Raw genomic sequence first — 23915 nt, forward strand, 5'->3', positions numbered from 1 at the left:
AGGAGAAATATCCAACAATTACATTAATAGTTCCTCTTAATAAGCCACTTATGTTATATTCATTGAGCCTGAATATCAAGACTGATGTTTTTACAAAAGGTTAATCTGTTGCTGTAGGTCTTTAGTTCAGAAGGTCATAGGATGCCTGTAATAACAGCTTGTAAACACCAGCTTCACTTGTTTGTAAACCCATCAATAACAAACCATGCATGTGTGTGTTAATCAGATATTAATTTTATCGCTCTCTTTAAGGGGAACCTTAATATAAAGTATAACTCCATTAAAGAGAATTCAAGAAATCTTAATGCTATGCTATTCTTTAGTAGAGTTATTTGGATCTGTAATGTTCTGGAAAACATTTTAAGATTACACCTTCTAGCCTAAATTTGCTGCAACTACAGCAAGGCAAACTTCTCAGACCAATTTCCAGAGAAAATGAAGCTTAAGTGCTCAGTTGGTGTCTGTCTCCCACCTGCTTCTCATGTCCCATTGGTAACAGCTGAACCTTTTTAGTAATTTCAACCAAATATGACAAAGGGTAGAGATTGTGAAGTAACTTCTGTGAAAATAAAAGATCACAGGGAGAAGACAGATCCTATAAATGCTCCACGTGGCAGTGTGAATGCTCATGTTGTTAGACCTCAGGCAGTTCACAAAGAGTTTGCCATCAGCAATAACACATGCTTTTGCAGGAGGGCATCTCCACTGTTGCATTGTTTATGTTTTTTGTTTGTTTGTTTAATCATTTCCTTTTTTAACTGAGGTCTTGATCAAAGCCTTTTGGACACATTTTTGACTCCTTATTGAACTTCTTTATTTATACATTAACTATTGTACCATCTCAATAGATAATAGTTTTATGGCTGCAGGACTTATATACCCAAAGGTAACAGTATGTTATGACTCAATTAAAAACTCACGTTTGAGTAGTCTTGTAAGAGCATACATAGTTGTACTCATAACTGTGTGTGGTCTTATATTTAGTATAAGATCTAGTATGCTTAAGGCAAGGCTAGTTTCCCTAGTAGGCCACCAGCTGACACTACAAAGAGAACCTACAACTGGAGCACTAGCAATAAATGTTGGCTTAGATGTTACTTTGAGTTTGCAAATACTGACGCTTTCCTTCTGTCTGTCCCAGGGGAGCAAATGCAGTCCATTAGGTGCAGCTCACTTTTAAGTACCAGAAGGATCGGGGTCATTTCAATAACCGGTTCTAATGCAAATGAATACTAGTGCCTTTTGGCACTAATTGACCATGCAGAGCCAAACATCCTCTCTGCAATTACCTGAAACCCTCATCCTTTAATAGATCCATGCTACACTCTTCCAGTACCAAAACAGGCCTTGTTTGTGTCCTTGGACTAAAAGGTTGTTCTTTATTTAATCGATTATTTAATTGTTTACTTCAAAATACCTGGAAGTTCTTTCCATTAAAGCAAAAGTCTGTTCCATTTGTACAGCAAACGCTAGCAATTATTGCTTTCGGTGAGTGTTTCAGGGCTTTGTAACTTCAGAGTATTCTGTAACCAAGTGTCTAATATAGCATTTGGACCAAACCTTGGTTTAACTTCCATCTTTACCAAAACCTGTCCTATGCATTGCTCCAAGTGTCTCTACTTAGCCTACCTATGTGAGTTCATGTTACTGACTCATCATTGCAAGGCTCTTGGAAATGTTTCTGCAGATACTTTCAGCGCACACTCTAGAGGTTTGGGTCATTTGGGTTGTTAAGTACAGAAGATTCCAGCTTCTGTCCCCATTGACACAGCACTGTCACAGAAATTCAACCACATAAACCTAGAGCTGTGTAGTGTGAATGGGTATGCTTTGTCAGAGATGTAATGAATGAGACTGCATTGTGCAAGTTCTCCAACATAATTCAGTGTAAACTTTGCGTAGCAGAAACACTGCTTGCTTGTGTATGAAGATTGTTCTTAGTGAATAGCCTTGCTGGGCCGTTAGTGTCTCGCTAACTTGGCCAGTGACTGTTTTCTGTAGTTTTAAATGCCTAAAATATGCAGACAGAAGTGTCTAGCTTTATGCAAGTAAATCAGTCTTAGGTTTGGAAAATTAAATTTGAAGTGTGACAGATGTCATCTGGTGAATACAGGAGCGGCAGAACTGTGCTCATCAGCTATTTCTGAAAATTTGTCAACAACTTAATCCTATATCTAGTCATGAATTTAAAAAAAATGGATTCTGATTTAATTTCTCAGTAAAACATTGAAAAATACAAGTTAAATAATACAAGGAAAAAAAGCCATGTTCACAGGTCAGACTTCAGGTCAATAGATGCTGTGTTTTCTCTTTGTCATGACTTTTATTACATGATCAACGTAAAGTTTACAATACTCAAACACAGCAAGTATTTGCTTTAAAGTTATTACGCTTTGACAACTGCATTTGTTTCAAATTAGTACGTTTGTTAAGAAATGAGGGCTTTGTTCTGCAACGTGAGAGACTGAAGGCTCTACCAAAGGTCTCAACGAAAGGTGCTGCAAACAGTGCGAGTCTTTCAGGGAGACCCAAATAACCTATACAGCAACTGTTTTGTCTAGATGATGTTTCTTCCTGAGTTCTGCATGACAGGTGTATGCACAGTAGGAAATGTTGCTAACTGTCCAAAGTGAAAGACTGAATTACCTTAGAAAATGTCCAAAAATGTGGGCCCCATTCAGTGGCTTTGCTGAGCAAATTAATCATTAGAGCAAACATCTAATTATTTCAGTTATAAAAGGTGGATGACACTGAATTTGGAATTTGAGATCTTTGTTATTTATTAATAGACCCTGGCCCTCAGTCCCAGCTATCTTTGTCAGCAGCATGAAAGATTGTCAGCTCTGGTAATCATATACATGAAATGCGTGTTTTGCTTATAATGCCAGAATCCTCTAAAATTGCAACTGCGAGTAAGTGATAGCATTTATCATTCCCTAATCTTCAGCGTAAATCAGGAATTCAGTTTTCAACCACATAAGATATAAGAGGGAGTTAAAAGCCAAAATACAAGTAGGACCATGTATCACAATTTCTGATTAGCTCGAAGTGGAGGACAAGTGGAATGAAAATTCCTTCTTGCGGATTACAGTTCTTGTGCAGTCCAATTCCCTCTCATAATTTAGACTAACATTAATGTTCCCTTTATCTTTACTCTGGGTTGTTGAGAAGATGCAGAGCTTGTCTCTCAAGTTTGGTCTTGTTTTAAGACTATTATCTAAAAAACACAGGAAAGCCATAAAATAGAACTTTGATCCTTTCAAATACAAACAAAATACTGTAAGAGTGCAAAGATGTGTATTTTTTTTCACACCTAGCAAAATTGCCCAGCAGCATCTTGTCGCGCCCTGCAAACACCCAGTAGGGATTCAATTTTTGTAATCATTCAACTCTGTCCTGTGCTCCCACCAACCTCAATGGGAGTTTTCCCATTCAGGGAGCTGGACTTCCTCCAAATTCAGTGTTTGGCCTTTCTGGAAATCCCACTCCCCCCAACAAAGGCATGGTGAAGAAGCTGCCAGGAAAGATTTTGCTGCAGCTTACTCGCCTTTTCGAATTGCACCAAACCCCTGCTGCGGTGCCAGGCCTTGGGGCTGGGGTGCTCACAGAGTAGGAAGGTCCTTTGAGCAAGAGGGCAGTGACACACAGGAGCCATAGGGTCGGACAGGACTGGGCAACCTCGGATAACGTGCTCTGTAAGTGGACGGCCCTTCCCTTTGCCTGTACCTTAAAGCCATGTTAGTTTGCGATGTTTTGAAGGCTTTTTTACTTACTGCTTCCATTCACGGCCACATGTACAGGCCACATGTGCAAACCTTCTCCTAAGCCTTCTCCTTCTGGTCTAATCTGGGCAAAATGTTGTATTGCTTAATTAAGCAAGCTAGCTACTAGGACCTTCTAAACAGACACTTTTGGTGTACCTAACATCAGATTTTCTAGATGTCGTGTAACATTTTAGCAGTGGAGCAGCATTTTGTGGTTGCTGTTGTTAAGACTGCTATTGCTTTGTGAGTAGTAGTGCTGTGTGTTGCATTGGCTGAAGATTATTTTTGCTGGTGATTTTGGCATTATCTCTGTTACTGACTGCTCTCTTCACTTGTGCCATTGCTGTGCCCCATTCTCCTCCATCAAGCTCCGTGTTAAGGTGTCTAGCAGCCTCATCTATCAAAGGTCTAAATGCAGCTGTAGCTGAAGTCTGTCAGACATGCTACTGCCAGTAACAACAGGGGGCATCTACCCACTGACAGTCTGAGCTCCCCCTTTGCCTAAGGGAGCCTAATTCTGGACGTTTCTTCAGGCAAGAAACCTTGAAAAGTGCTCAAGCAGTTGCATGTTGCAGGTGCAGCACCGTGCTAAGCGTTGTGTTTGTTGCTGCTATGTGCTCAACACACCTGTTGATGCTGGAGATCCACTGAGAGAGCAGTAAGGGGAGCTGGATGTAAATGAACAAGATCTTACGTGGGCATGACAGCCAGCCCTGGGTGTCTTTCACTCTCCAGGATCCGAACTTGTAACTAGACAGGGAAAGTTATTCCTGAAAAATGCTTTCCAACTTCTAGCCACTCTAAATCAGGAATGTACCACAGCTGCAATTATTTCAGTAGAGGTTAGTATCCAAATATAAAGAGGAAAATCGTTCATCAGTTTTGCATTTAAAGAGCATCTCTCGCATTAAAAACTAGAAGCTTCTGAATACAAAAATCAGGAACGTTTCTGTGGCTGTGCCAAAACAAAAAGCGAAAAACAGTTGGAAAATAATAAGCATGATTGCAAGGGCACTGTTAGGTTCTGGGCGTCAAGAAACATGTGGCTGTGCTGCTGATGCTATAATATCACTTGATTGCTGGTGCCAGGAGTATCAGGGCAGCCTCACCCAGTTCTGTTCTGCTCAAAGCTGGTCTCCTAGACTCTCTGGAGTCTATGGTAATTTTCAGCAGCTCCAGACACAGGCGAGCTTTATTCTGGTGTGTATGTGCCATTAGAGACATTCTTTCTGGTGGAGTTGTGGGGCAGCTGAATACAGAAGTGCATGGTTTTGGTTACTATCAGCCAGTTGTGCTGCGTGCAGAAATCACTTGGGGCCAAATTCGGCTGGTGTATGGATGTGGGTAGGAAACGTTTGGCCCTGCTGTGGGACCCATGTCCTCCTGGCAAACCAACCGTGCCCTGCTAGCACTGCACTAGCCAGGCACTAAGCATCCCTGGTCGTCTTCTGGGAACAGAAATCCCACCTGGAGCCGCTGGGCTGCCAAGGTGCCCCCAGGAGGCTGGAGCCAGCCCTGGGCACAGCCCAGAGCCCCAGGCTGCCCTCCCTCGCTGCTGGACCCAGTCCTGGGCACCAGCAGGAGCGGGGCCATGTTTTCGTGCACATGGAGGCTTAACTCAGGCAGAACTATTAAACCTCCAGAATTTCACTCCTATATTCAGGAAAATGCTAAAATGCTTGGTGTAGCCTCTTTTATTAGCCTGTTTTCTAGTGTGCTAGTGCTTACAGACTTTCAAAAGTTTCATCTGCAAGAGCTTGTGTTCTGCTCTGCTTCTTGTCGTCAGGCTAATAGGTTAGTTAAAGGAAAACATATCCTGAAGCAGAAATAGCTGTCTCGTCTAGAGGACAGTTAAATTCTTGCAGTGGCGTGGTGATCTCACACTATGCAAGCAGGGAAGTTCTGTGGCAGCAATCTCCTTCTGAGGTCAGGGATGCTAGCAAGAAAAGGGAGGAGTATCAGAAAAGTAGGCTTTACAGAATGGCTTGGTAAAACTCCTGAACTCTGTGTTTTCCAAGTGCCTGTGTTTCACCTCAACGTTATTGCAGCCTTCCCTAAAGGATAAAATGGTAAACACTTCGGTTTGTTATGATCATTGCTTGCTCCACTTTAGAAACACCTCCTGGTTTCTGGTAGTTTTGCTTGGTATTTGCAGCAACCCTGTTAGGCATGTTTGGAACTCCTACAAGCCCTCGAGCTGAACGGGAAAGCTGAAATGCTACAGATTCAGAGGGTGAAGATGCATTGCAAAGTTAGTGCACCTATGTATGCCTCCAAAGAGAGATGCTGAATAAAAATCCACCTTGATGTGCTCTTGAATTGCAAAAGCCTTCTAATGCAGCCTGTGCCCATGATTTATAACAATGACTCATAATATTGCATTATACTTAATATGATGTAACGCTGATGCAAGATGCCATTCGTGGAATTTCAATGTCACAGAGAAAAAGAGAGGAGAGAGCAATCTGGTCATGTACCTTGCCGTGCTGTCAAAATGAAAAGTATCCAGCCAAAATAGGTAGAGCCTTTCAGTACCTGCTTTGCTATTTTAACAGAATAACTGGAAGAATAACATTTTTATTTCCTGGAGCATAAATATCTCTCAGACATACGTTATTGTGTTACTTACAGTAATTTAATTAACTTTGTACTTGAGAAGACAAATTTGCTAACAGACAACTCAGTCTTGCAATTATAACCCCTCACATGGAAGTTTGCAGGGCAAATCAGGATTATGCCTTTAAATTAATTCAAGCTTTATCTCTCTTTTCTGACCCAGCTGTTACGAATTCTCCTCCTGTTCTCCCTGTACTGCTTGCTTCTTCCTGCAGTGAATCAGCATTTCAGGAAATACTAATTTAAAGAGGAAAGACACCCTAGACTCCATTTCTGGAGGTCAGAAATAGCAGCTCTCCAATAGGTTTGACAAATGATGTGAGGCTTCTTGGGCTGCTTGGGGCCAGTTCTGTAGGGTGTATGCAACCCCTGCTTTGAACTCTGCCCCTTCCCCTCCGAGTGGCCGGGGAAGTTTGAAGTCACGCGTATGTACTACAAAGCAGAGCCCGGGCAGCTTGGGGATAGCTGCTGGCCCTAGACGGGGAGAAATGGAGAGCTAGAGCCCCGTCTGCTTTATAACAGTAAGGAAAACTGTTACCTGCCTCACCCCAGCAGCAGAGGCACCACGGGTGCTCATTCTGCAGGAGCCTTTGGCACCTCTGGCCCTAGTCTGGCTCCTGGGGGTGCTGACACTGCTCACGCTGAGCCAGGTGGGTGCCCAGCTCGCTGCCTCCTGAGTGTGTGCACCAGCACGTTTTCAGCATTGCACTAGAAGGCTGTTCAGGAAAGGGAAAAGCAGCACGTTTTTGTGTGTGTGTGTTTGTTTTTGTTTGTTTTTTTGTTTTTGTTTGTTTGTTTTTTCTGTCTATGGCCACTAAAATCCTCCACACCTGACATGGCCAATTTTCATTTAACTTCTAGGAGCTGGCAGATGCTCGTGCTATTGCTCTGGCAGGGTCAGGTATTCAGTAGGTTGGGAGAGACTGTTGTTGACACCACGGGCAGCAGAGGTAAAACAAGACTATTAAAGTGGAAAGTCTTGAATTGAGACCTCCAAAAAGTCTGGATCACTTTTCCTGGTGTCTCTTTGTTGGTTTACACCATGAAGTCCTTCCCATGCCCAGTTTCCCTGGCAAGCCCAGCTGCTCTGCCTCCTGCAGAGCAAAGTCTGTCATCTCTTGCTCACCAAGATGGGACAGATGAATTGACTGGTGACAACTAGATACCAATATGTGTTTGATTCACTAGGGTGCATCCTGAATTACCTGCATCTGGTGTCATCCTAAAAAAGTACCTTTTCACAGGTCAGCTGTGAGCACCTGGGGGAGTGGAGCACAGCACACAGTGCTGTTTCACATTCCAAGACCAAAGAAGCAGAAGGGGCTGACTTCTGAACAAAGTAGCGGTGCCTACAGGTGAAGATAACAAATCAATGAGAACTGAACATCCAGTTTATTTTTGGAAGCCCAGTAGGTGCCAGTCTGTCTCCTAGGTGCATAAATATCATCAAAAACCTAGCCATGGGCAAGTAAAACTAGACAAGAATTTATAGCCCAGAGGAAAGCCACCAAGAATAGATTGTGCAGAGGCTGATAAGATCCATATTGCTCCAAAAGGGAGAGTACCACCTCAAAACAAGACAGTCTTTGTTGTGAAAGGGTTAGGTTGTGAGACCCAGCTTGCCAAATATCTGTAATGGCCTCCCTCTGCCAATTGTCTGTAAATAGTATGATCTTTCACATGAGAGCAAAGCCTGAAAGGAACCTCTCTAGCAAAAACAACATTTATTCATTCTCTGCAGGTTGGTGGAGTAACATGCCTCTTCTCAGTCATGTTACTCTTTTTTCCCTGAAGATTTCCAACAGAGATTTGTTCAAACAAAGATCAGTAATTTTGCTCTGTAAGGGATGCAAGAAGAAGCGTAGAAATATCTCTATATCAGAACAGTTCCTGAGCCTGCTGGAGAAATGGCAGATCGCCAGAGATAGCACAGCCACTGTTCTCCCAGATAATGCGCAGAGCTGAATCTTCCAGGCATATTCTTTTAGGACAGCAAATTGTGCACATCTAGGTGAGAAACACAAGGAGCTCACGTCCTCCGAGGAGGCTGCTGAATGCTCTGCCTTCCCACCAGCCACCTCCAGGGCCTCCTCCACCCTACTGCATATCTGGATGATAATGGAGCCAAAGATACAATGAAATACTAAAAGGAACTTTATTTTTTTGTCTATATCTTTGAGCATCACATTTGAAATAATTTTCCAAGACAGAAGCTACTTCCATCTGTATTTGCAGTCCTCGTAGGCTGGTGTGTCATTTCTTGGGAATGTTTTACTGACGTCACCTACCAAATAAAAGCAGACCTTTCAGGAAAGTAGCTCTCCCACAAAGGTGAAACTCCTGTGCTGTTATTCATTCCTGTGGATTTGTGCTTGTCTAGCAGAGCAGACTGTGGGCCTTGATGTCCTACCAGTCTCTTCAGTATGCGCCTTTGTGCTACCAGAAGCCAAGTAATAAAGTCAGTGAGTCTGAGATAATTTGATTCACAAATATTAAAGGTCAGTCCTTGAGTTATGCTCAGAGTTCTGTGCTAATTCTGCTAGAGTTTTGAAGTACCGTGTTTGCACCAGAGAGCAAGACCCGGGCAGTTGGGATATTGGGCAGTGTAAAACCCATAATCTGACCTATAAAACTCCTACAGCGACACAAAACAAAAAAGAAAAGGTTAGGCTTTTGTTTGGGTTGGAAATGGCTTTTCTTCAATACCATCTGCTTGGCTGCAGAACATGTACCTAAGTGGAGATGTCTCAGAGCCTACAGGTAATTACCACAACAAAAATAGTATCCACAAATTAAAGGCTCTTCCTAACTTCCTTCTCCCATTTGCTTCTAAGTCACACTAACATAATGCTGCAATGAGGATTAATGCACAGGGCTGCGAACAGTGGCGAAGGCAAAACGGAGAGCTAGGAGAGCGGGAGGAAGCACGCTCACTGGGGAGATGAGATCAGCAAAGGGTAACTCCCATGCTCGCTGCTCGAGGCCGTGCTGGATGGGGACACAGCCATCGCCTGGCTGCTCTGGCTGGGCTAAGGCAGAGCCCCCGGCCCTGGCACTGCTGCGAGGTGTGCGGCACAGCCCGGCCTGCACGCCTCAGAGCAGCACAGGTCAGGCTGGCTCTTGCGGCTGCCACCGACCATCAGCAAGCCTGCTGACCAGAGAGCTGGTGCAGTCGGTTCCCAGAGTCACCAGGAAATGTGTGTGCTGGAGGCTGCTGAACCCGTCTTCCCCAGCAGTAGCTGCTCACAGCTACCCGCTCCCAGGCGTGGGGAAGGGGTGGGAGTGCTTCTGTGCAAAGCAATCAGCCCCGTGCCTAACACTGAGTCAGTCTGCAGTCGGCTTGCTAAAGTATTTTTCTCCTTGTAGAGGTAGTCCTCACACAAAGAGCAAGGTTTAAACAGTTGGTTTGAAAATGATCCCTTTTCAAATGAGTGAGAAGTTCATGTCTGAACCTGACGGGAATCCCACTCACCCACAAGGTAGCAGGCGAGCGTTTTATCGTCAGAACCATTTGACTTTCCAGATAAAATGTTTGTTTGCTTTTTCTTTTTACAACTGCAAAGAGTAACATTTAGACAAATATTTGACGGACAGATGGCCCAACAAGCTTGTATAACTTCCAAAGGTGCCTACTTGTCTACGGTACCGTGCCGCCGGCATCGCGGCGGACAGCAGTGCTGGCAAAGGGTCCGACCCGGTGCCAGGCCGCAGGTGGCCGCGGCGGGGAGCGGGGCACTTACCTTCCTCCCGGCCTCGTTGTTGTGCAGGTTCATGAGCGTCCGCGCATTTTGCTTAATTTCCCGGGCATCCACAAAGACTTTGGCGAACCCTATCCCATATCTGATGTCAGCAGAGCAGCCTCCCCATTTCCATCCTTCCTCCTTGTGGTACTGTCCTTGTTTTTCTTTGTCACAACCGCAGTCGCTCAGGTTTCCCTGCGTGCAGGCAGCTGTGATCGCATGGGCTACTCCAGCAGCAATGATGGCATACGTGAACGCCGCTTCTCTGCTACCTGAAATTAAAACAGTGCTGTAAATGCATGGTGCAACATGGTGACATGAGTCAGAAAAAGACAGGCAAGTTCCTGCAGTGCAAACATCAGAAGGCTATTATTAGAAGTGCTGTAAATCTGCAAGCATAAGCAGGTCTCTACTCTCCTAAGTATTGATTTTTGTGGATGTTCACTGTCTGGAATGATAGCTCTCTGTGAGGCAGCAGGAGATAAAGTATTATTTAGACAACTTCATGTATATATTTCCAAATGGTATTAGAAGTAGTCAAACTAAACTATCCATAACAAAGGAGAGGTGGCAAATGCTCTAGCTCAAGGAGAACAAACAAACAAACAAACAAAATAGAAAGAAAGAAAAAAGAAAGAAAAAGAAAAAACTAAGAAGAAAATAGGTGGAGCTGAGGGGTGAAATTGCTAAAACAACCAGTTTCAGCCTTTTTCAAAATCAGCTCAGAAATATGACTTTGTTTAGAAATTTAATTTTACACTAAAATTGTTTTTACAGGAAAATACTTTTAGAAATATTTTTCTGAAAATACTTTAGCTCAACTGAAGCATGTTTTTCAAGTCATAGGTGACACTGTTTTCAACACTGACATTTGCACAGACTCAAGGAAATAGCTTTTTTTTAATCTCAGAATTTTTCCAAGGATGGGAAAATAATAGTCCTGACCTTTTGTAGGTATCATGCCAAAAGCCAGGTGAAGTAACAGCCTCACCAGAGGGCCATGAGGAAGTGATTAAGCCAGTATTATTCTGTGCAATATGGCTATAAAGGCAGGTGTGCGTTTGTTTGGGGGAGGAGGGATTCTCACTTTAAATCTATAATTTAATTGATTTTCTTGAAGCTTCAATGCATTTTGGTGTGTGGACTTCCCATGTGTGGAGCCTATGGGATCTGTGAGGCCTTTGGAAGCTGTTCTGCTCAGAGAGGGTCCCTCCAAAACACACCAAGGTTTCCAGAGGTTGCTAATGGATATCTCACAGCCCATTGAAAATTGCCAGATGTCGCAGACATCTACCCCTACTCTTATTTCTCCGATGGCTATCAATACAGTCAGGATCAGGCTCTTATTACGATAGGGCAGAGGGAAGATCAATTTCCCTTCTCCAAACACCTGCCAGTTGAGTTCTGGCAGACTTCAACTGCTGGCAGTAGTGTGCTATCCGTGCACAAGCACATTTCTGCTGTTTATTGGAATTCACCAAAAATAATCACTCAGAAAAGAAATCTTACAACCACTTCATTATCGGCCACATACCTTTCATATATATGAAATTCTGAATTTCTGTACTTGTCATTAAGGTTCTTTTAATGAAAAATATTCACTTCCTTATGGCAAGGAAGTAAAATGGAAAACAAATGACACTCAAGATCTGTTAAGAGGCAACTTCGTGCCCTTTTATTGGCAGAGGTAATATTCCCATTTACACTGCTATGCGCTGTGTTTATAATGGAACTTGTAGTCCAGAACTAGATGCTCTCAAAGGATTTCTTGTTTTCCCTTATTAAAAATCAGTCATAAAATGTTGAATTGTTGTGACTGTGGACTTTGCGTATGAGGCTTTCTAGAACTAGGGGGTTATATGAAAATCTGAATGTGGGATAGAAATCCCTGGCTTTAAGTGTATTCAAGTAGTACTCTGCGTGCCCCTGTGCCAGCTGCATGGGGAGACCAGAGGCAGCCCAGAGTGAATCCACAGGGACCAGCTAGGGCATCTTAGTCGTTCTTCTCCAGCTTATCCTCAACTACATCCTCACTATTTTAAGTACAGCACTATGAAAAATGCCCTGATAAACAGAAGAGGGTACAATAAATAGTCCCAGTTTCTCCACTCAGAGGGTTCCTCCCTGAAGAGGCAATGTTTTATGCCAGGTTTCTGTTTCACGGAGTAGCAAGAGTGGGACAGCACCAAAAATAAATATATTTTGAGTAGAAATTTGCATTTGGTTCTGTTTTTCCTTCAGATGGAGTATTTCTAATCTAGTACAAGTTGTTTTCAAGATAGAGAATAAAAAAAACACCGGGAAATTATTTTAAGTCTACATTGTAAAGTCGAAGCTGCTGTTTTGTTTCTTAGAGGGAAGCAAAATACAATATAGAGGATATAAAACCAGCACAGTCAGGAACAGAATCCATTATCAAGCTTTATCTTAAAACATTTTCACAAGTTACTTCATAAATCGGTCTTGCTTGAGGAAAAAGTGCGGCAGCTTTTCCAAACTAGAAGTTAGTAGATTACAAGGTAAACAAAGCAAGAGTCTGGAGGAGTCGAGCCAGGTGGGAAGCACCTTGGCACTTGTGCGGTATTGATAAAGTGGCACAGGCTTGTCACGTCTGCATTAAGCTATCTGCTTTCCATAAATGATTCACCTTTTTAAGCTTCTGTAGCTCACACAAGTGTCAGCACGTAGGGTAGGGGTAGGCATAGTTCATTCTGAACATCTTTTGTGGCGCCGTTTTACATACCAAAACAGTATAAGATTTTTGTAACAAAATGTGGAAAACATGAGAACGTGTGTTTTCCTGCCACTTTTAGATTACAAATACGACTGCTGTTCTTCTGATTTCAGCAGGCAGCTGAAGTGCCTGAAGGATTAAGAATTATTTAAAAAAATAATTTTAAAAAGTAAATAATAATTTCAAAATGCATATAACAACAGATCTGTTTATCTTTGTGGATGATCAGTACAAACCATGATCCTAGATGCTGATTCAATGTAAGTGCTTTGTGAAGGCTTTTCCAGCCAGCGCCATGCAAGGGTGCACCTAAAACCACTTGTGATGGGTAAACTGTCAAAATGAAGCAGGATGGCTGCCTGGGATGTAAAGGAGCTGTGGAGGAAGGTGAGAGGTGGCTACACCTGTGTGAGAACTGTGATGTGTACTTCCCCTGGTATTTGATGGAGGTGCAACTCATTTACAGGTGCCCCTCCCATTGCACTACTGTCTGCAGGGCGAACCCTGCTGATACTCCCAAAGTGCTGGGGAGTATCACACCTCTAGTGTCAGCCTTGCAGCAGCTGATGAAAAGACAGAGAAAGCAAAGGGGAAGAAGGGAATCCCCAAACCCGTCTGTGAGAGCTGTCCCTTCAGCTCCCAGACGACATAGCTTTTCCGTAGTCTGGACTGAGCAGAGGCTGAGCACAGCCCTGAGCTGAACTCCAAGCGTTAGGGACATGGGAACGGGGGCTGGCAGGCTCTCAGAGCCTGCTCCCGTCATTTACAAGGCTGGGGATCCGACAGGGCTTTCCAACCACGGCAGCATGCCCAGGTATAAGCACTGTGTTAGCAGAAGTGATGTTCAAGCTCAGTGCAGATGCGCTGGGGCTGGCAGGGCAGTGGCACCCCTGCTCCCAAGCCACCAGTGCCACCCCTCAGCACTTGGCTGGGCCGTGGGGTGTGGGCGCTGACGGCTGCCTGGCTCTGCTCCTCCATCCAGACCAGTCCAAACAAGTGCTTCAGTGCTGGACGAACACAGAGGCTTTTCTTGGCGGGTTGGACACAAATATCTCCCTGCTCTTTCTATTTTTTCTGGACTTACATAATGTATGCATTGTGTCCATGGCAAAAAAAAATTCCCAGTCCCCCACGGAGCAGTGTGTTGCAGCTCTGTTTGCTTTGATGGCGGGTAGCTTGGCATCCCCGACTTCCTGCAGCTCTGCAACTCCACTCTTCCCATGCAAATTGTCCTTCACAGCACTGAGTCCTGTCTTTAGCCCCTGCACTGGGTGGCACAAGACAATCCCAAGCGCTCTCACTGAGATCTGCACTGTCAGACACGACCACCGGGTGTCAGAAGGCAGGGGTGAAGATTATCACAAGTGAAAATGTAAATATTACCAGCACAGGTGGCTCCCCTGTCACTGAACATAACTATATGGAACTCATACATAGCTTGGAGCATTAATCCTGCAAGCGTTCACATGAACATCTTTGCTCTTGTGTTTAAGTGTTGGCAGGATTGGGCTTTGGCTGGTCAGCAAGCGCCTGTGTACTGGCTGCAAGGAGGGCTCTGCATCCTGGTATTAATTCAGCCAGCTTAAATTTTTTACGTTTAATCTGAAAATGTCAACAATTTATTAAAAACTTTGTTCATGTTGATTACAAATGAGAACTTGGATTTAAAAAGAAGCAAAATAACTTGGTGGAGCATCAGAAATAGGGCATAAGCCTGCAAGATACAGAGCAGATTTGATTTCAGGAAGGCAGCAAGTGCTCAGCCATTTGGTACCTCTCAGGATCTAAGCGTGTTGCTAAACAGCTTGGCCCCTCTCATAAATTGACTGAGCTGTGAAATGAAAAAGACAAATTTCTATTTATCTCACCTGAAAACCTGGGTTATATTTTCTGCTATTTAAAGCCAAAGGGTCAAAGAGGGAGTTATCTGCAGTGACATGAGCTGAAATATGATTGTGAAAATATAAAGATGGAAAATACAACGTACCTTGCCAATTATGTGCCATAGCTAGCATTACTTCACATCCCTCTATAGAGGTCATAACTCATACCTAGTTAGAACGAAGAACAGAACTCTTCCTCTGCCTGCTTTGGGGTGTGCCGTCTCCTTTTTTGGTAGACTATGTATGGTCTTGGAGTTGTTTTTAATTTGGGGGTTGTTTTTTTTGGTTGGTTGGTTGTTGTTTTTTTTCGTTTGTTTTGTTTTGTAATTTTTCTTTAACCTAGCATGTGTGATTAATAAAAATAGTCGCTTAAAAAATCATTGAAATATCCCCCTTCCATTTTTCTCCTCCCTCCTGTACTGGCTCAGAGTTTTGAGGGGTTTGTACCGTCTTGAAACAAAATGACTTCCCTATAAAAATTGGCAGTACCTTCTCTGAAAAGATTAGCACCCATACATTAAATTAGTAGAGTTGCTCTAAAAAACATTTGAGACTTTGGGGGGTTAGTCACTGTTTCATCACCACAGGAAATTCTTAGACAGAAAGCAGCCCAGATATAGTGACTTTTTTTTTTTTTTAATACCCTCTTTAAGCTTGTAAAGTTACTACTCAATGTACATACACTGCAAAAAATCACAGCAAGTATTCTGGAGCTCAAATGATGGTTTCCCCTTTTCAGATGGCTTTGATCCCTCCACGCCAGTGCGTTGCTTCGGAAAAGCCCACATACTGACCCTGCAGTAGGAGAGAGCTCTTCTATCTTTCTAGTGAAATGTAATCTTTTTCTTTCTCTGAAACATGTACTCACAAGACACATCTGAAGGCAGGTATGAAAACCTTCTGATGGGAATTCCAACTACAGTGACCTTGGGGCAATGTTTTATCTTACTGTGACAGTCCCTGCTTAGAAAGATTGACTTTTTGGCATAGAGCAGCATGCTGGGTTTGGATGTTCAGGCCATATTTCAGCCTAGCCTCTATTTTGCCTGCAAATAACTGTTCTTGTGCAAGATATTTACATTGAAAAGTGGTTGTAAGGGTTGGAAGCTTACCACGGAAATGCAAATCCTGGCCCTACTTGAGTAGATAACAAGACTCCTGTTAATTACAGCAGTATTTCTTTTCTGTATATCTCAGGGTTTTCTTAACACCGCTGATCAGAATTTATCACTCTCTCTTCTAGATATTGGCCACGCAGCACAGTGCAGCACCACTTAGAGCATGTGCAATATGAAAACGACAAGCATTTTCATGTTGTTTTGCCTGTGGTTATTTCCCTGGTCTGCTATTTTGTAATTCAGAGAGAATCAGACTGTTTAAAACCTGACACAACAGACTACACCAGTACTTAAAATCAAAAAAGCTCTAGACAATGATTGAACATGGAAACCCGTTTTGAACACACCTGTACTAGGATCTTTTCAAAAGTTTTTTGTCTTTATAACAATAACAAAATTAGATTTTACAGTGTTATGTATCTTTTAGCTAGACCAGACCAGGCTACATAGGAGAACGAGCTAGAACTCGTTCTCTTTGCACATGAGCAAAGGAGATGCTTCCCAACTGGTAGCTACTGAGCAAGCCTGTTAGAGACTGACTTGTGGGATGGTTGTCATTTGTTTCAGTGAGAGTGGAAATGTCCCCTCTTCCTTCACGCTGTTGAAGGCACAGCAGGAAAGCTTGTTTTAATATAGGGAAAGTAAATCACTGCTGAATTTGGACCAGTGAGCAGTGCAGAGCTAAATTTGGAGTGTATAAGGGAAAGTTAACAGCCTCTTCAGTTCTAAGGTGTACGTCTGGTTACATCTGCAGTGATCCCTGAGTCCAGGCAAGTGCACAGTGCTGGGCTGCCTGCTGCACTCGGAATTTTTAAGGGCAGTTTGTTCACGTAGATTCTTCTTTTGCTTTCAGCTTTACTGGCATGAGTAATGTCAGATGGGTGGAGGTATCAAGGGGGTTATACTGAAAAGCTGTCAATGTAAAAGAAACCAAAAAGTGATGGATTTTAGTAAGACCTGGTTGAATACTTGGCTGAAACCAGTTTTGCTGTAATGTTCTTCAGGGACCACTACATATCTTTGTAGCCCTCAGATGATCCCCTTCATCCTCTCCCATGCTGGGTCCATGACAGCTTCTGCAAGGCTGCACTGCCTTTCTTCTCAGAGATCTGCACTGAAATGAGCTTCCACTTCACTGTATCGCTTTGTAGAGATGCAGTCAAATAGTTTGTATTATTTCTACTTGGAAATTTTTCCTCTGAGTCTCATTGAATAGTGACAGTGAAGCTCCATTGTGACAAAAGGACAATTTTGTATTTTTGCCCTCTAGATGCCATGAAACGTATGGGTATCCTGAAGTAATTATTTGAGATAGTTACGCCCTGCTTGTACCTTGGCTTAACACTGCCACAACTTGTGAAGTTCCTGCTGACCACCTGGCTGCACGCTGCAGGATGCGCTTTGCCATAGCACCTGCTCTTTCTGTGGTCCACCAGAGCCCAGATCTGATGGTCTGATCCTGTCAAAGGCTCCTCTGGTTGCTCGGATGTACAGGCTTGAAGCACAAGGGGTGGGTGGGGGTTCTTTGGCCTATCTTGCTTCAAAACCTGGGGTTTTGATTGCAGCTGGCTTTGGGAACAGAAGTGCTGACCACCGTAACAAATGTGTTTGGTTTTAAAAGTGTCCATAATTGCCATGTTGCATCATCTCCATGGTTATTTTAAAAAATCTCTTTGTGACTTTACATTATTAATAAGGTTTCTACAGAATTGTCTAGAAAAAAAAAATCCTTGTGTTAATCTTGTTTGCAGTTTTATAATTTCCTGCTGTAACTGGACCAAACCTAGAGCAAACTGGTGTCATTTTTACTGCTATTTCTCTTCATGTTGTCGGCACTACTGTCACCAGCTGTCACGATAAGATATCCACAGCGTATCAGTAGGGAAGAATCTCTCTTTTGAAGGACAAACCAGATAAAATGACACAAGAAACAGAGTGTATATGCTGTGCACTGGTTGGAAGCAGGCTATAATGAGTTGGGACACTCAGTCGGTGATCACAAATCGGCTGTACAAAGCATGGATGAGTTTAAATGATTGCAAGCTCTACAACTACATTATCACTGGGAGACAGGTTAAATGTAAATTTGTTAAAATACATACCCACACATGCTACAGAGAAGAAAAGGAAAATTTTGTTTGATGCTTTCCTTCTACAGACTTCAAAGTGTTTCCCCAAGGCTAGTAGCCCTGTTGCCATTTTGAAGAAAGGGAAAAGAGAAAAAGAGAGGAGGAAAGGAGAGTGACAGGGTCCTTCAACCCCACATCAGCAGAGCCACTGGGAGAAATTAGGCCTCCTGAATCACCCCGCAGTGTCAATGAGAGAATTTAAATAATTTGGGTGCATTTGCACAACATTCGTAAACTAGATCACCCAGTAAAAAAGGCAATGAAACCTGTTTTCAAAGAGACTTAGCTTGGTGTGCCATCAAAATCATGGGCTGGGAAATAGTTCCCAAGAATATGTGGTATCCAGGGTAACTTATTTGTATGGGCTAACACACGCAAATCCTATTAGCATAAGAGTTACTTAAGCACATCCTCCCAAATTGATATTAGAATTTGCCGGTTGCACGCGCTCAGCAGCGCAGCGGCAAGGCAAGCCGCATTACTGTCATTCTGAAGTCATCCCTTAATCATAGAGCAAGCGCAGCAGTGCCGCTTGAGTCCGAGCGCCGCTGCCTAACAGGGAAAGAGGAATGAGGTCATGTAGCCCCCGACTCCATCGCCTGTGGCCAGACAAAGGTGCCCTGCAAGCTTCCAGGGGATCACTGTAAGGATGCGACTGAGCGGGAAATATAACCAGCCTCTGAAGGCTATAAAAGTACCAATGCGCTGCTGTTTGAATAGTATATTGCAATACACGCTGTGTCAGAGGACTGAGAAGCTAAAGCTGTTGCTATTAATTTAAAAAAATGGCAAGGGTACAGTATCTTTACCCTAATGGTGACCCGGTTTGTTCTTCTGCACACTAAGCATCAAATACATCCGATAGGGTATACAGCTCTTTCTGTCACACTCTCTCCTGTTTGGGGTAAGGGATATTGGCCTGATCTCCTGTTTCTGGACACCACATGTGAATTCTAGCTTTGTGGCATGCAGGTGTTACCTTTTTAACCAGAATCAAGTACTAGTCCCTGTTCTGTGAATGGTAACCCAGAGCACACCCCGACATAGAGATCTTAGGGGAGGAGAGGGAAATCAAGGAAAGCTGCTTTTTCCTAACAGCCACAGAAAGACGAGCTGTGTCAGATATTCTAGGTGTCTGTACATGCCGATAGACAAGAAGAGAGGAACAAGGAGACAACCTGAACCGAGCAGTTACACTGTAGTATTTTATGACAGTTGAGGGCCCGAGTATTTTTATCCTTGAGACACCATTGCATATCTTACATGCATGTAGGATATACTATTGCTGATCTCAGAACCTGTATGATTTTTTTGAAGGTTATTTTAAAATGTAAATGCCGAAGCTGTTTAAATTTGAAGTTTTTGCTTATTCTTCGAACAACTTTTATAATTTGGATGATATTCAACACTCGACTCTGCTCTGAAACCAGCGATGAATTTGCGCTATCCGTCTTAGCATCGTAATGGGTAGATAGAACGTATTAAGAGTTATCACCTCAAAGACAGATCAAAGTCTACTTCCTTTAATATTGACTTTCTTTAAAAGGACCTAAATATAACCCGCTAGCTAAATAATTCAATTTTGGGAGGGGTAGAGGAACTGAGTGCATGTTTATACAACAGACCACAATAACTCTGCACTTTCATGATTTGTTGGAGAATAAATCCTTCTCACATTTTGTGCTTAAGGAAATGTTACTCTTAGGCTAAATTAGCCCAAACCTGTAAGCCATCCAAATGGACTCTTCACTGACATAAGTGGCAAACACTTGCATGGATTGCTGACAGGAACAGCCCAGCTCAAGGAATAGAAACAATGAGCTAATCTGAGCAAATGGTCCATTTTCAGATGTTTCACAATGTCGCGCAGTGTGGTTTTCACATACCCTACTTGACTCACTGTGTTTGATTATCAAAGGTGTTGAAAGACCTGTTGCTCACACTGGACATTAAAATTTAATTGGTTTGTTCTCTTTCTGCTCCTTAAATGCCTCAAGTTATTGGAAAATACGCATATCAACATGCACACGTGATAAAATGACGTTCAGTTAATGCCAAGCATTCTTGGGCTTTCCCAAGCAGAGTGGCAACACTGTCTGTCTCCATGAGAATGCGAGGAATGGGGTACTAGGGCCAGGTCCTGCCATTTGTCCACACACAACTAAATGGTGCCTGGAAGCCAGTCCAGTTCAGAGGGTTTCCCCATAAGCTGGAAGCCAGGCATAGCTGTTGTTTGGGGTTCTCATGAAACACCCATGTTTTCTATTACACTGAGGGTTGTTTGACTGTTTTTGTGGTTTTCCTATCTACCTTCCAGGTGGGGAGGAGGCAGAGAGACCTGAAGGCTGGAAACCACAGGTCCCAGCTTCACCTTCTGGACATGGAACAGCATACTGTGAGTGATCAGCTTTCAACTACAGCTCTAAAAATTGCTATAGCGTTCTTTGGAAAACTCTTTCCCTTTCTCTTTAAGTGCCGTGGAATCAACAAACATTGAGTAAGCTCTGCTACTGTGTGTTCCGCAGTCCAAGGGCATGAGAGTTTCAACCTCAGCTCCGTTTCCTCAAATGTGTTCATCATTATTGATGCCAGTTTAGTTAAGAATTTCAATATACTTTGTACTGCAAAAAATGGAAGCTGGAAATGGGATCTTCTGACTGTTAGTTGGAACAATCCGTTTGTAAATGCCCTGACATCTCAATTTGCAGCACACCCCTTCTTCCTGGTGGGAGAGGGGTCACTACAGTAGTTACTACAGAGCAATTGTTCTATGCGGTGTGTGACTGCTGGACCTCCATCCTAACAGGTACAAAGATCAGGCAGTATCACTGTTGATGTTTCTACATCCAGACATGTAATTCAAACGCCACTCAGCATTCAGTCTCTGAGTACTGCCTTTAACCTTGTTCACATCCTTAAGTACACAGACACAAGCGGTGTGCACAAAATGCCCCTTCCCAGCGCCCCGTGGCCCCCCGTGTGCCCCTTTTCAGTGTCATGCGGGTGGGAGCCGGCAGTAGCTAGCGGAAAGGCAACGTACCCACTTTCAGCTCCTTCCCGAAGACGGTCCTCTCTCCCAGGGCTGAGCAGTTCCAGCGCCCGTTGCGAAACTGGAACTGGCACTCGTTGATGCCCATCTGGGACCCTTCCCCGATGACGATAATCGCGTCGGGCCTGCTCTGGCAGATCGCCCGCTGCCGGGGGGCAAGCCCCGGGATCTTGTTACAGATGATGCTGGCTCCCAGGGCCACCACCGAGGAAAATCCCCTGCAACGACAAGAGACCAAAGGTGGCCGGGGGGAGGCTCGGCACGGAGGCAGATGCGGCAACACCCCGTGGGGCCGGCTCCGGCAGGTGCCCCCGGCAAGCAGCCGCCTTTTCCCCCTGCCTCTTCCCTCTCCCTGTCTCTCCCTCCGCAGCCCGAGCAGAGATAAGGAGCACGTGGGCTCCTGCCAAAACGGGACTCAACTTCCTCATTCGTCAATGAAAGCGCAGGCAACAGCGGTGCGTGCCCGGGCACAGGCAGCGGGCAGGGGGGGCTTCGCCTCCCGTCCAGCAGACGGAACGAGGACGAGAGCCCGAGCCCCTTGCCCCCGGCCGCGCCGCTTCCCCGGAGCCGAGCGCACCTGGCCCGGCCCGGAGATGCTGCGGGACCGGAGGGGACCCGCTGTGTCCCCTCGGTGGCCCAGGGACATCGGGGGGCGGGGGGGGGAGCGCGGAGGTCGCCAGCGACAGGTGGCTGCGGGAGCCGGCCGGGACGGGGGCGGCCGCGGTACCCCGAGCCGGGCACGGAGAAGGGGCTGCGGACAGCCCCGGGTGTCCCACCCAGTTACCGGGTGTCCCCCCAAATTCCGGGTGTCCCCCTGCCCCCAGGTGTCCCCCCCGCCGGGGCCGCGCATCGCCGGGGCCGCCGCCTTGCCCCGCGGAGGCTGCGCCCCCAAGGGTCGGTAAGGCGCGGGGGCTCTACCTGCCTCTTAAAAAATAATCGTGATCACCAGCATCGGGTGGTTTTTTTTTTTTTTTGAGACTTCCCGAGTTAAATAGTAACACGTCTGGGCAGGTTGGGCTGAGGGCTAGAGAGAGCGCAATTGTTATAAAAGGAGAAAAAAAAAAAAAAAAAAAAAAAAAGTTACTTACCCGATCTTGATATACACAATCCCCAGGCTCAGGAAGATGTGGAAAATCCAGCGCCTTGTTTTCCTGTTCATATTCCCAGCTTGCCGTGGCTCAGCCCAACATGCGAAATGATGCCCGGGGTGCGCTCCGGGTGCCGCCGGGTCAAGGCAGCGCGGCCGAGCGGGGCAGCCCCCGCCGCAGCCCCCGCCGCCCGCCGCCGCCGCTGCGCGCTGGGGACCCCCCGGGGGCGCTCACCATGGCCCTCGGCCGGGGCTCTCCGCACCGCCCGTCCGCCGGCTCTGCCCCTCTCGCCTGCTCTTTTTCCCTCTAGCCCGGATTTGTATGCCTGTCACACGTAGCGCTTTATTGCCGGCGATGTATGGGGCCGCGGGATCCTCCCGAGCGCCGGCGGCTCCGGGCGCTCCCCCCAGGTTCAATGTTAACTATCTCCCTCGCTCGCGCTCTCTTTTTTTTTTTTTTTTTTTTCCTCCCTTTCTCTCTTCTTCAGCTACTTGGGCGTGTTCTCCAAAGGAGGGAGTTGTCCAGCCGGGGGGGAAGAAAGGCGGGGGAGGTGGGAAGCAGGGTAACAAGAAATGGCAAACGGATCACCTGCCGGCGAGGAGGCTCACAGCGATCCCCCCCGGGCGGAGAGCTCGGCTCCTCCTGCGGGCACGGCCCGGGGGCAGGCGGCGGGGACCCCGCGGGGTGGCGGCGGGGGGCGCCCCCGGGGCTGCACCGACGGGGCGCCCGGCTGGCCCCGGGGTGCCGGGCGGCATGGGGCCGCCGTGCTGGGACCGGGACCGGCACCGGGACCAGCACCGGGGCCGGGACCAGCACCGCTGCTGCGCGCCGGCCGGCACCGGGAGGGGACCGAAGTTGAACGGCGCGGTTGTCGCCTGCTCCCGGGGCCGCGCAGCACCTGGGGCCGGTTTTATGCGTTCGCTCCGGCCCCGACGCTCCTCCCCCGGCTCTGCCTCCCCGCATGCAACGTGCCGCTTCTCTCCCGGGCTTTGCCCAGCCGAGAGCAGCCGGCGGTGCGGGGCGAGCCCCCGGCACCCGCAGCATCCCCGGCGGCGTCGGGGGCACGGAAAATCCCCCGCGTTGCCTGCGCGCCCCTGGAGCGCCTTTCCCACTTATTTTGCCATCGGTTCCGCCGCGGGCAGGGATGGGGCTGTGGAGCCCCGAGGGGCGGAGCGGGGAACGGGCCGGGACCAGGTGGCTGCGGGACGCGGCCGGCTCCGGCCCCACGGGATGCGCAGGCGGGGGGGGCACCGGGGGCGGCCGAGAGGAGTATCCCCGCTCCGCGTTGCGGGAATTTGCGCGGATACGATGACTATTTTATTATCCACTTGAAATATTTCAAACAGGGAGGTTACCTAAATGATAACAGGGGTGTGGTGCTGGAATTGTTCTGCTGATAGTGTTTTGCTGAAAACAAAACAAAAAGAAAACAATAAAACGTGCCCGGGATCCGCGCCGGAGAGCTGCTCTGAAGCCCCCCGGGCCGAGGGGCGGCCCCGGTGCGCCCCAAACCGGGGGGACAAAGCGGGGGCGGCCGCCGGGATGCGCAGAGGGGCAGGGGGGTCCTGGCGACCCTGTCGCTGGTGACAATAGGGGCAGGGAGGGGGGTCTCCACTACCTCCTCCTCCTCGTCCCCCCGTGCCCCTCTCCCCCTGTCTCCCCGTGCCTCCCGGCACACCGGCTGGCTTCCCATCACCTTTACGCCCCGCAGCCCTCCCTGGGGAGGGGGCGGCCGGCCCGGGGCCGCCTGCGGAAAGCGGAACGCGGTGGGGCGGGGGGGAGGGGCTGGAGGCA

The 23915-nt window shown here is 46.3% G+C and overlaps 1 protein-coding gene across 1 annotated transcript in view; it reads right to left on the reverse strand.

Annotated features, from left to right (window-relative positions):
* The window catches only part of WNT7A (Wnt family member 7A), a 36803-nt gene extending 13788 nt beyond the window's left edge, over window positions 1–23015 (reverse strand). Inside the window, exons 1-3 of the mRNA XM_067003247.1 lie at window positions 22122–23015; window positions 21025–21251; window positions 10121–10392 (exon numbers count right to left, since the gene is read on the reverse strand). Of these exons, the coding sequence (XP_066859348.1) occupies window positions 10121–10392; window positions 21025–21251; window positions 22122–22192 (570 nt within the window). The 5' untranslated portion in view covers window positions 22193–23015. The remainder of the gene's footprint in view (window positions 1–10120; window positions 10393–21024; window positions 21252–22121) is intronic.
* Between the last annotated feature and the right edge of the window lie 900 nt (window positions 23016–23915).

This window comes from Anser cygnoides, chromosome 10 (genome assembly GCF_040182565.1).
Source record: "Anser cygnoides isolate HZ-2024a breed goose chromosome 10, Taihu_goose_T2T_genome, whole genome shotgun sequence".
Lineage (NCBI taxonomy): Eukaryota > Metazoa > Chordata > Aves > Anseriformes > Anatidae > Anser > Anser cygnoides.